Consider the following 13,639-nt stretch of genomic DNA (forward strand, 5'->3'; position numbering starts at 1 on the left):
ACCGGACTTCAGGATCCAAAGTATACAGCACTAATATGGGCTGATTCCACCACATGCCGCCCTAGATGGGCGTGCTGATGCAAAGATGGAAGGTTTCAGATAAGTTGAACTGCATATAAGGATGATATGTAGCTACAGATTTGATTCGGGGCCTTTTCGGTAAAGTAAATGTTAAATATGTAACTTTCAATGCCATAGGCATGTATATTTAATTATAGCTAGGTAATTTAGCTTGGGGCTGATCGCCTGCACCAGCCATGTGTTTATTAGCATTGCTTTAGATAGAATGAGAGTAATGTAATAATTTAGTGGTTTATTCATGTTTTATGAATGTAGATATCCTCTGCATCATGTAGAGACGCGAGTTTTACGTTAATGTCAAAGTCTTCAGAATAAGTTGGAGATCAACTTACCTCTGAAGTCGAAGACGACTTAGATAAAATTTTTAGGATGTGCAGGATTACGTATGGGGAATGTATTTCAGGTTACAGCGAGACCAGAGGGACCTTTGCACTGTTGTAATTCAGAGAGGGTCTTTTACGTAGGTGGTTTGAAAAGTTCTCGGAATGTACTAGAAGCAAGTATCTTACTTCGGTGGAACTGCTTTTATTCTTCAACATAGTCTCCCTGTAGACTAATGCATTTGATCCAGCGATGTTCCAATGCCTTGATCCCATCTCGAAAATGAGATTCCTCCAGGCCTGCAAAATACCTCTCCAATTTGGCTGTCAGTTCTTCCCTTGTAGAAAATCTCCGTCCACCGAGGAATTTTTTCAGCTTGGGGAATAGATGAAAGTCTGATAGTGCCAAATCAGGTCAATAAGGTGGATGTGACAACAATTCGTACCCCAGTTCATGAAGTTTTGCCATGGCAATAACACTTGTGTGCGGCGGAGCGTTGTCCTGATTAAAGATGACCTTTTTCCTTGCCAAACCAGGCCTTGTTTCGTGTATCTTTTCCTGTAGTTGGTCTAGGAGGTTTGCATAGTATTGCCCCATAATTGTTTGGTCAGTAGGAGATGCGATCCTGGATAGGTTAGATGCAAGGCTGTGAAGCTCCGAAATGAGTGTGAATTATTGCAGCGAGATATTTGTGAAAATCGGCCGAGAGACTTAGATGTGAGAATAGGCCGAGTAAGAGCCTGGATATTGTAGATACGAGACCGTGAAGAGCCGTAAAGAGGGTATGCTATCCTAATGAGATACATATCTGAGAATAGGCCAATTAATAGTCTAGATTCAAAATAATGTTGAGCACAATTTGGTGTATCGTGACAAGACTCATGAGAGACTGAGAGACTTAGTGAGCTTCCTGCCTGACCATGTGTTTGAAAGGCAAGACTTGTTTCTGCCCGCCGCAAGATAAATAGGCTGTTGACCCTGTGATGCAGGTAAAGACTCTTGCGAAGGGGTGGCAGAGACTCAAATGAATGAACTTGCTGTACACACGAGAACCGTGAGCCTGGCTCTATGGAATGTTGGTCTGCTCACGTATAAAATATTTTGTTATTGACTTTCTCTCTACAGCTGACCAGGAGTTGCTAATTTTAACTTGCAACACTCCGCTGTACGTATACACAGCAACTGACATGCAGAGCCTTCGAGGTCATGGGGTTTAGACCTGACCCAGACATCACGTGAACATATTTGTTTTCTCTTTCAGGCGGTGTCTATTTACTTTGTGCGTATTTTGTCCTATGAGTGTTATGATATGTTATTTGTGTCATTAATTAAGGGGACCACAGCACATGCTGATTTTGGATTGTAAGGTTCTGCCTCTCTTCAAGTTGTTCCGGGTTCGGACCCGTGTTTTAAGCTCAGTGTCTTTTTGGAGGGTAAATACCAGTCCCAAGCAAGTGTTTATTGTATTTGTTTACCGACTAGTTCGGATTTGTTTAATCAGGCCAAGGCGTCCGAATCTATAATTATAATTTCATGTTAAGAGATGATTCAGTTCTAGGCTACGTGCCATGTGTAGTTTAACTTATTTGAACCTCTGACGAAACTCAATAACCCCACCGTATTCCTCACAATGACTTTGTAATTGGGTTTGAGACCAATGTAAATACAAAATCTATTAACAGCAATTCATAAAATTCTGTCTATTTATTTTGGGAAGATTACTACTCTAACCTCATGTTTTATTGGTTAATAAACCTTTCCCCATTTATTTCTTTTCAAGTTCACATTTACAAATATGTACTCTAGAACCTGTCCTATGATTTTAAGTTAATTTAGCAAGACCATTTGACCCATACTTCATTCTATTCGGACGCACCATGCAGCGTCTACACTGAGCTAGGCCAAGCAGGGACAAGGTAAGGTCTTCAAAAGGATTGGCTCTCACCTTATTAATCCCAGTTCTAAGTTCGCTTCTTCTCAGTCCCTGATGAGATTTGCACATCAGAAAATGCATGCTATTGCATACTCCTGTTTTTGCACCATCTTTGTTTTTACCAATTGTTGACAATGTCAGTTGTTATACAAAATGTTCTTTCTTTAAAAATGTTTAAAACTATGTTCAAAAGTTCAACTGGAAAGAGCATACCTTATTTCCTGTGCATTATTTCCTAAGTTCCTGCTAAGCATGGATCCAGAAGAGCATCCCTCTGTTTCCAGAGTACATCATAATCCTATAGATCACTTTCCAGTTCAGAAGTAAAACTTTTCATACCACCCAAAGGTTTGAATAGAGATTTTATAACTAGAATAACTTACCAAGGGAGATGTTCAATAAATTCCCAACTTCTTCAAAATCATTGAAGAAAGGTAAATAACTGATTGGGAATCTGCCACCTGGGCTGCAGTCCTAAATACAGATCAGTGGTGACTCATTAATTAATAATGCTAAAGTTTCATTTTCATCTGAGCACTTTGCTTTTATTAGAGTACAATTTTTTATTACGTGTAAAAAAAAAGTAAAAAAGGATATCAGCTTATCCCAACTATTTCTGGGATCACTGGAGCTACACCAGCTCATTTTGGATGTTGTTCATGGCATTAAGGATAGCATGAGGATAATCAAGTGAAAAACCACCCTGTAGTTAGTAGGATTTGAGCCTTGATTGTCTAGACAGAAGATCAGCAACTAAACCAATGCACTAATCATGCCTCCTGCTCTGACAATATGGCACATTGAAAGGGATAGGCCAAATCTGGTTTAAGAGGAGCTGAGAAAATAAAATAAACACGAACACATCATCAACTACATTTAACTGAAGAACTATACAAGAAAAGTGTGATATTAGAAAGAAACTTAAGAGTCTTTAGCGGGAGAAGGTTCTGTTCTCCCATCATTTGAAATATAACTCAGTAAGTCAGTGAGTCCTTCAAATTCAGTTCTTCCTTGAGGAGGATTGTTCTTGGGTATCCTCGGCAATATTGACCCCATCGTCTGCCTGAATTCCTTGAACTGAAATGGAGAAAAAAAAAAATTAAGTACATAATACTAGAATTATTGGTTGAACAGCTGTAAGAAAAGAATGGCAAAGATGAAAGTCTAATACTGCAGGATCAGACAAACATTTGGAAAGTCAAACTGCAACAATTGTGAAAGTATTACCTTATGCATTATACTCTAACTTGCATGAAATAGAGAACCAAAAGAATCTTATCTCAAGAACAAAGAACTAGTGTAGTTAGAAAAAAACTTACCTGACAGGAAAGATTGGAAGTTTGTGTTGTTGTTTTGATCTAAGAGTGCCTGGCCTTGGATAAGGAAATTAACAAACTATCTGATAATACATCTAGGAAAAGATGGAGAGTAGTGACTTCCCACATAAGACTGCGTGGATAGAGTACACATAAAAGAAAAACATGGGTCCAAAATTTTCAGCTGCAGCCTTCATCAGTTGAAGATAGAATGATGATGGTCATTGTTGGCAAGTAGACGTTGTGTGAGGGGAAAGAAGTGGAGGAGACAAACAGACAAGAGAATGGAAAAAAGGAGGGGTTATCTAATGTTAAGGCCAGGTGCTTCCCTGGACCTGAGAACCAGTGATGTCCCATTTTGGAATCTCTATGGGCAGGAGGGTGGGAAATAGGGGGTAAGTGTTTGTTGGTGCCTGGTGTGGATGTGGACATGAAGATCTATGCTAGGGTTTTGCAGGTACAGTGGTGGCCATATAAACATTTAACTAGTGTACTGCTAGTGAAGCCAATGTATGAAGCTGGGCAGAATCTGCACTGAAGCTAGCAGATAATGTTGGATCAAGTACAGTCATGATGACCTTGTACGGGGTAAGACTTGTTGCTGGTGATGCTGCTGGTAAAAGTGGCCCTTGATGTACACCAGTGTCCACAAGTTAAGCATAAGTTACGAGGAAGCAGGGCAACAGGAAATAGACCACTCTGTATAGGAAAGGAGTGTTCCCTGCTTTGACTAGTGGTGTAACTGCAAGGTAAACAGAGCCAGTGCCTGCGCCCCATATTCCCTCAGTCGTATTTGCCCTGTTATAGTGTGCAGAGTGTAGCTTCGTGGTGAGCATGACAACATAATGGCACGATGATGCCATTTGGACCGCGTTTTGCAGGGTAGAATACTCAGCCGCCTGGAAGAAGGCCAGACACAGACCGAAGTCGCCATATCCTTGAATGTGCCATGAAGTGTCATTTCCAGGCTTTGGAGATGATTTCGAGACACAGGAGATGTTATTCATAGGCCAGTACCAGGTCAACCAAGGGTAACCACCCCACAGCAGGACCGATATCTGGCCTTAACCGCCCGATGAAATCGGAGTGCACCTGCAAGACAATTGTCGGCGGACCTTGAAGCTGTCTCAGGGGTTGCCGTTTCCCAGCAAACTGTGTACCAGAGGCTCAGAACAGCAGGGCTCTTTGCCCGACGTGCAGCGGTGTGCGTCCTGTTCACTCCAGCACAGAGACCCTCTGTTTACTCTGGAGCTGTCAACATCGAAACTGGACCATGAATGAATGGAGGCTTGTGCTCTTCACAGATGAATCCCGCTTCAGTTTGCAGAACGATTCCCATCGCACATTAATCTGGAGAGAACTGGGTAGCCGATACAACCACAGGAACATCGTGAAATGGGACTAGTATGGTGGTGGTGGCATCATGGTGTGGGACGGCATCATGTTGAATGGCCATACAGACCTGCATGTCCTCATGGGTGGTCTGAGGAACACTGTTAACACTCGGAGATACAGGGATGAGATATTTAGACCACATTATCGACTCTTCAGAGGTGCGATTAGTCCGGACTTCCTCTTAATGGACAATAATGCCTGACTGCACCGCGCTGCTCTGGTGGATGCATTTTTGGCTGGGGAAGACATTTATCGCATGGACTGGCCAGTGAGGTCTGCGGATCTGAATCCTACAGAACATGCCTGGGATGCATTGGGGAGGCAAATTGCATCCCGTCAGCCTCCACCAAGGACCCTCCAAGACCTTCGCATTGCCCTTTCGGAGGAATGGGATCGACAGCCACAAGAGCTCTTGGACCATCTGATAGAGAGCATGCCACGTCGCTGTGAAGCATGTGTGGCCGTTAGCGGTAACCATACACCCTAGTAACAGCATATTTTGTTAGTTGTTGTCACAGGTGTACCTTAGCTATCAGAATCTTTCTGACACTGTTTTTTTTTGGACAAGTTGTGTGAAATATGGTGTGTGATTTAGCTTCCATTTGTTCAGCAATGCGTCTGACGTGTTTTTTTTTTCCCACAGGTTCCACATCTGAACTGAGAAACATAGTTCGTGTTTACATCTTAAGGAGTTATTTATGTTTCCACCTCACAGGCCTTAGGTATAGAAGAATTCCGCCATACCCAAATTTTATTCAGCAGTTTATATTCACGATTATTTTAAGATGGTTCCGCAGTTTATCAACCGTAGTTGAATTAAGGTGTAAAAATGTTTTAAAACACAAGCTATTTTATTATTGTAAATCACTCACCAAATTTATTGAACTTACTACTGTATGTCCACAGGGACATGAATCAACTTGAGAACTGTCATTCAACATTCAGCATATTTTTGACTTGCAAATCTTTAACTTGTTCAATAAGGTTTTATTACATGTCATTGTTTTAATGTAGATTTCATAGGGTTTTTATATCACGTACAATTTAATATTTAATATGAGTTTTATATAATTTGCCTATTTTCCCGATTTCTTTGTACAGCTGAGGATGACGCAAAAATGCGTCGAAACTAGTATTGAATATAATTAGAAAATTATAATTTCATCTATAAACAACTTTATTATTGCATTGAATAGGTGGACATTAAAAGTTTATTCATTGTAATTCCTATCAGGCGGTATGCCGTCGTTTAGTGATTATGCTTAACTTTTGGACACTAGTGTATGTAAACAGCAAGTCTTACAATGGCTGTGTTCACAGAAGAAAGAGCCACAACAGGGTGAATGTTGGTATGGTTCATAATGAATAAGAATGTTTTTGAGGTTAGGTTGGCACCTGAAAATGACTGTGGGGCTTCTTGGAAGAAGATCTCGGACGTGGGATGAGGATGAAAGATGACAGAATGCGTGTTTTAAAATACGATTTATTTTGTGTAGACCTGGATGATATGTGGTAATGAAGGGTAAGCAGTTAAGTTGCTTAGGGAGTGTGGGGACGGAGTTCATAGGAGATCTGGCAGTCAACCAATTGAGTAGGGTAACCTCTAACAGTAAAAGCCTTCCTTGGGTTGTTGTTGTTGTAGGAGGCTCAGTCTTTAGATGTTGAATAAATCTGTTTATCCCAGATGGCCAGGCTGAATGATAGAGATTGTTTAGTGTGACATGGGTGAAAACTGTTATAATGGAAATGCTGCTGATGATTAGAGGGCTTGATGTGTATGGAGGTGTTGATTCTGCCATTCTGCAGGTGGAGATCAACGTCAAGAAAAGTGAGAGGTGCGGGGGCGAGAGACCTACCAAGTGAAATGGACACTGTAATTCGAGTTAAGGTGGTGCAGAAATGAGTCAAATAAGCTTGCTTCATGGTGCCACAGGAGAAAGATAGTTGAATGTATGGCGACTGTTAACACATATTTTACCTAAAAAGATCAGAGGCATTTACCTTTATCATAAATTAGAAAGTCATTATCTTTGGTGTAGTAAAAGAGTTGAAGGTTAAAATTAATGTAATATTTTATGCTGTAATGTAGACTAATGAAAATCAAACTTAAGTACATCTGTAGGAAACAAAGAGATGAAATTTTTTTAATTTCCAATTCTTTCTTCTAAATCAGTTCTTCATCCATTAGCAGGGAATGTATACTTATTAACAGGATGTATTAAAGATGTTAAGACAACCACAGAAATCTAATATGAATTCTCTCTGCACCGGGCGAGTTGGCCGCGCAGTTAGGAACGCGCAACTGTGAGGTTGCATCTGGGAGATAATGGGTTCGAACTTCACTGTTGGCAGCCCTGAAGATGGTTTTCCATGGTTTCCCATTTTTACACCAGGCAAGTGCTGGGGCTGTACTTTAATTAAGGCCATGGCCGCTTCTTTCTCATTCCTAGGCCTTTCCTGTCCCATCATCGCCATAAGACCTATCTGTGTCGGTGCAACGTAAAGCCAATTGTGATGTGGAGAATAGTGATGAGATTTCGTACTCTTGAAACAAACAACTTTTCTGTAAGATTGCATTTTTTAGTGTGCTACTGTATGTCTTTTACTGAATATTGTAGGAGAACAGTTTTCTTAAAAAAATTCTGGTTGTATTATTAGTTTATATAAATGTATTCATTACTACCTTGTCAGTCACAATTTTAAACTTCCAATGGATCTTCCAGTAGCGTTTCGTGTTTCCTGCAAAGTAGTGAATGTTAAGTGACGTAGGTTTGTCAAAAATAAAATGGGGCATAAGTAATATCCCTTTGTCAGACAAGTGCCTTGTAGATAACTCAGATTGAACATAAGCTTTTATGCTGTAACTGGGTTAGGGAATTTTCATTGTAATGGTAGGCTCTCTTGCCTACCATCAGACACAAACAAGTTGGGGAGTTTTCATTATTATGGCAGAAACTCACTCTCCACCTCCCTTTTTACATCCTCAGAAAGACTTGACAACCCACAATACATATGCAATGCAACCAATGATTATTTGAGATGTACCATCCCCCATACACAAGGAGAAATTGCCGCTGACTTTTCTCAAAGATTATTCACCAGACTTCCCATGAAACTGTTAACTGATAGCAACCACTAACCGAAAATGATTAACAATATGCACCCAATTCATATCCCATCTACCCTAGTGCTCACTTCTTCCATTATGGATGAGTTATAAGAGGGAAAAGATCTGTGGTCCATTTCAATCAAAACTAGTTGATGTACTTGTTTTTTGCAACAGAATTCTACATTGTATGCAGAATTCTAGGTTAGGTGGTGTACACGTTGTGGGTAAGATTGTATTAAATTGTATAGCTCTTACTGTTACCTCAGAAACATGACAGGGAAGTCACCAAACAACTTTTCTCATGTGAAGACTGGGTTAGGGAATTTTCATTGTAATGGTAGGCACTCTTGCCTACCATCAGTCACAATCAAGTTGGGGAGTTTTCATTATTATGGCAGAAACTCACTCTCCACCTCCCTTTTTACATCCTCAGAAAGACTGTCTTAGTGGTTTTCCCAACTGAAATTAACACAGGTCATTACAATGACTTCAGTAGAAATGTCGTGCTTAAAATCAATGCTATCATATGAAATACTTGATCAAATGGAAGACCACACATTTTCTTACTTTCAACAAACAGTACTACACTGCTGATCTAACAGTCCAAAATTCGAGAACTGGAATGACCAGGTTGCAGACAGCCGTGAGCACTCCTCTGCCATTATTCCGTTAAGTGAACAGACTGCTCATTCACATCAGTGCCTCAGAGTAGGGATCGAATTGCTGGAATACTATGATGAACCAGTGTGTTACGTACCAGCAGTATCAGAAAATGTATGAATCAGACGAATGGCATGCTAAAGAAGAAAGTTATCTAACTCCCCGGCTATTTCCCTCCAATATTCAGTCGGGCTGTTATATTCGATTCGCAGCAGTAATCCCATCTATCGGAGATGAGTGGCAGCATAAGAGACAAAGAAGATCACAACAAACAATGGTCAAAGTAATGCTATCGTTGATCAATTTTATGAGCATTTGAAATTGTAGACCTTCACATTTAGTGCTCTTTCTACTCTGAAATACCACTCTTACCATAGTTGGTACGGTAAAACTGAATAAAACATAAATGATCGGAAACTGTATTCTCTATAACTTTTGTTATGTTCGGACCAATAACATAGATATTTAAAAATTAAATTTTAGGTACCTTCCCCTAAACTACCATTTCATCATGAGTGAATAAAATTATTTATAGCCTAGACTGTAGTTTCTTATTCCCCAACTCTACATACCGATTTTCATTAAATTCTGTTTATCCATTTGCTTGTGGCTCGGCGTTAATATGTTAGCAACAAAAATACAAATTCATGAATATCTCTGTTCTCATGGCCGGTACGGTAAAAATGTATCAGACATAAATGATCAGAAATTTAATTCTATATAACTTAGTTATATAGTATTTATCGATAGGACCACAAATAACATACAAAGAATTACATTTTAGGCCTTCCCCTAAAGTACCATTTCACTGAGCGTGAATAAAATGATTTATAGCCTAGATTGTAGTGGCTGATTCCCCAACTTTACATACCGATTTTCATTAAATTCTCTTCAGCCATTTTCTCGTGATGCACATGCACACAGAGAACCAAACAGATAGACAGACAGAAATGACGGAAAATTAAAAAAGTGTATTTTCTTCTTATTGTGGACTTGTCCGATACAGAAATACCATTCTCTTAAAATTCCGAGCAATGTACAGACAAAACTCTTTATTTTATATATATATATATATATATTAAAACCACTTCCACATCTTAATCAACAAGTTTGCAACTTTTGGGATTTACAGATGATATGATCAAAGATACTGTGAGCCACACTGATTGGTTCAGACAATAGAACACTGACTTTTTGAGCCTAAATTAGTTGGTTTGATACTAGCTCAATCTGGAGGTATTTAGAAGTGTTTAAATACACCAACCTTGTACCAGTAGATTTACCAGCATGTAAGGTACAAGAACTTCTAAAGGACAAAATTCTGGCATCTTGATACCTCCAAAAACCATGAAAGTAATTATGTAAAACCAACATTATTATTAACAACATAAAATACATACCTAGGTATAGTAATACATCAAGATATTTCATTGAAGCGTCAAATGATTAAGTTGTGTGCAGGACTGAGGCTATGCTTGCTCAAAATGGTCAAGTATAGAATACTTCCTGATCATTCACTTGTTGAGTCACTCATACATGTGTAAGTATATTGGGATCGGCTTCTGTTACAGACCTATATGTGATACAAATGTTACAAAATCGTATTGTTAAGACATTTTTTTGGTAAGAAAACAGTGGCATACTTCTCTTAAATGAAGATATGAAGGGTACATGGAGAAAAGGGGTGATGTCATATTTTTCAGCATTCTGAGATAATCCAATTTGAAAGTTTAAACTTTTAATAATGTCTACAATACTTCATGTACAGATATAATTATAAATATGATGTTTAGCCTAATGTATTGGCATCATACCTACATAATACTGAAAATGTTGAACCCGATTTTGAAAGAAAAACTATATAACATAATATTAAGAGCAATTTGGCATGAGATAATGGGAAATGTCAGTGATAGCAAAACTTAGATTTCTTATTATTATATACACTCTATCACACCACCAAGCTTTTACTAGTGTTTTCTTCTGTTTTTATTAATGTCTTCAATCAATCAATCAATCAATCAATCAATCAATCAATCAATCAATCAATCAATCAATCAATCAATCAATCATGACCTGCATTTAGAGCAGTTGCCCAGGTGGCAGATTCCATATGTGTTGTTCTTCTAGCCTTTTCTTAAATGACTGCAAAGGGACTGGACATTTACTGAACATCTATCTCCCTTGGTAAATTATTTCAATCCCTAACTCCCCTTCCTATAAATGAATATTTGCCCCAATTTGTCCTCCTGAATTCCAACTTTGTCTTCATATTGTCATCTTTCCTACTTTAAAAAAAAAACTCAAACTTATTCATTTCCTAATGTCATTCCACACCATCTCTCCACTGACAACTCGGAACATACCACTTATATTTTTTCCAAAATAACATTTTTGAGGTGCCACCTTTTCAATACAATATGGTTTTTATTTACATTTACATTATTAATGTTTTAACGGGACATGTTTCGCCCACATTTTGGGCATCATCAGCCATTATTCATATACTCAATGATCAAAATATCCAGGATCCTGGGTATTTGTATCCTAATAAAATATTTAAAATTGTCATGCTAACTTGGATGTTATTATTAATAAAATATGTTTATATATAATATATAAATATATAATTTGTGTAAACAACAGGCTATTTTTTTATTGTTCTGACTGGTGGAATATGTTATATGTAAAAAAAATGTATTATTGATTTGCTTAATTGGATGCAAGAGTTTGAATGTCCAATTTTCCTGCTCGCTTGGAATGTTGTCGAACTTGGGTGTCACTTTGTGACTGAACTTCTGTGAGCATATTTGTGAAACATTACAAATGGTCTATTAGAATGTTATTTGTGTTGCTAAAAATTTTTTTGTGGAGTAACATGCCGCCTGTCACTGTGGAGGTTCGAATAGGGACTTCTCAAATTCATTAACAACAAAATGTTGTAGTCTTGTAGCTTCAATTTGAAGGTAGATATTCGATGATTGCGAGTTTGTAACGAGGAAAACATATATGTTTTAGTTGTGGAGTGTGTGTAAACTGAAGTATCAAACGGGGAATTGAGCTGGGCTTACTCGCCCCCTCGCCTCTCTTGCAGCTGGCTTGTTCTGGTGACACTATCGGTTTGACTTGCTGTAGCTGACCCTGTGCGCCTTATATTGTATCTGTGTGTGGTACGCGGAGGGGGATGGGTACGAGAAGGGTGGGTGGACGATGTATTGGTTGTTCTCGGAGGAGTTTTTCTATAGGCGGAGCTTTTATGTGAAGCGATTTGTTAAAGTTTTGAAAGGTACTTTCTTTTACTTTTAATATTTTTAATACATCCCACAAGCTACAAGATTACAACATTTTGTTGTTAACGAATTTGAGAAACCTCCATAGTGACAGATGGCATGTAACTCCACAAAATTTTTTTTAGCAACACAAGTAACATATAATGTTTCACAAATATGCTCACAGAAGTTAAAACACAAAGTGACACCCAAGTTCGACAACATTCCAAGGGCGCAAGATAATTGGACATTCAAGCTCACACATCCAATCAATCAGAAAAAATAAGCTGTTTGGACTTTAAAAAACTGCACAATTAAACCAACCAATATCATCCAATAAGATATGAAACATAGCAATTTGGTTTTTTAACGAATGTATAACAGAATAATTGTACATAATATCATTGTTTTTACACATAGCATATTCCACCTGTCAGAACAATCAAAAATAGCCAGCTGTTTCCAGAAATCATATATTTATATAGAAACATATTTTATTAAATAACATCCAAGTTAGCATGACAATTTTAAATATTTTATCAGGATACAAATACCCAGGATCCTGGATATTTTGATCATTGAGTATAGGAACAACGGCTGATGATGCCCAAAATGTGGGCAAAACATGTCCCGTTAAAACATTAATAATGCAAAGATTTTTATGTACATAAAAACCATATTGTATTGAAAAGGTGGCCTCTCAAAAAGTGTTATTTTGGAAAAATATAAGTTGCTCAATACGGACCCAATGATGAGATATATAACTTGTAATAACATACCACTTAATCGAGTAGCTCGTCTCATTTCTCCCAAGTCTTCCCAGGCCAAACTTTGTAACATTTTTGTAACATTACTCTTTTATCAGAAATCGTCCAGAACAAATCGATCTGCTTTTCTGGATTCTTTCCCGTTCTTGAATCAAGTAATGCTGGTGAGGGTCCCATACACTGGAACCATACTCTAGTTGAGGTCTTACCAGAGACTTATATGCCCTCTCCTTTACATCCTTACTACAACCCCTAATAACCCTCATAACCATGTGCAGAGATCTGCACTGTTTATTTAAAATCCCAATTATGTGATTACCCCAATGAAGATCTTTCCTTATATTAACACCTAGTTACTTACAGTGATTCCCATAAGGAACTTTCACCCAATCACCGCAGTAATTAAAAATGAGAGGACTTTTCTATTTGTATTGGCCGATACCTTCATTTTTCAAAATGTTGGATCCCTTCCATTTTTTTCTCTCTGATTAGCGTTATATAGAGGATGGTTGCCTAGTTGTACTTCCTCTTATAACAATAATCACCACCACCATCACTTCCCTATTTTTGAAACTCACAACCTGACTTTTAACACCGTTTATCATCATACCATTGCCTAATGTCTAGAATGTCTAGGACCATTACCATTTCACAACATTATCGAGGTCACTTTGCAGTTGCTCACAATCTTGCAACTTATTTACTACACTATCTGCAAAAAGACATCTCTGATTCTACTACTCTATTCATATCATTTACACATAAAGGTTCAATAATAATGCCTTGAG

General features: G+C 38.2%; 1 protein-coding gene across 1 annotated transcript in view; it reads right to left on the reverse strand.

Annotated features, from left to right (window-relative positions):
- Window positions 1–3,192: 3,192 nt before the first annotated feature.
- The window catches only part of LOC136856767 (transmembrane protein 242), a 63,336-nt gene continuing 52,889 nt past the window's right edge, over window positions 3,193–13,639 (reverse strand). Inside the window, exon 3 of the mRNA XM_067134865.2 lies at window positions 3,193–3,412. Coding sequence (XP_066990966.1) covers window positions 3,257–3,412 — 156 coding nt within the window. The 3' untranslated portion in view covers window positions 3,193–3,256. The remainder of the gene's footprint in view (window positions 3,413–13,639) is intronic.

This window comes from Anabrus simplex, chromosome 1 (assembly GCF_040414725.1).
Source record: "Anabrus simplex isolate iqAnaSimp1 chromosome 1, ASM4041472v1, whole genome shotgun sequence".
In the NCBI taxonomy this organism is placed as follows: domain Eukaryota; kingdom Metazoa; phylum Arthropoda; class Insecta; order Orthoptera; family Tettigoniidae; genus Anabrus; species Anabrus simplex.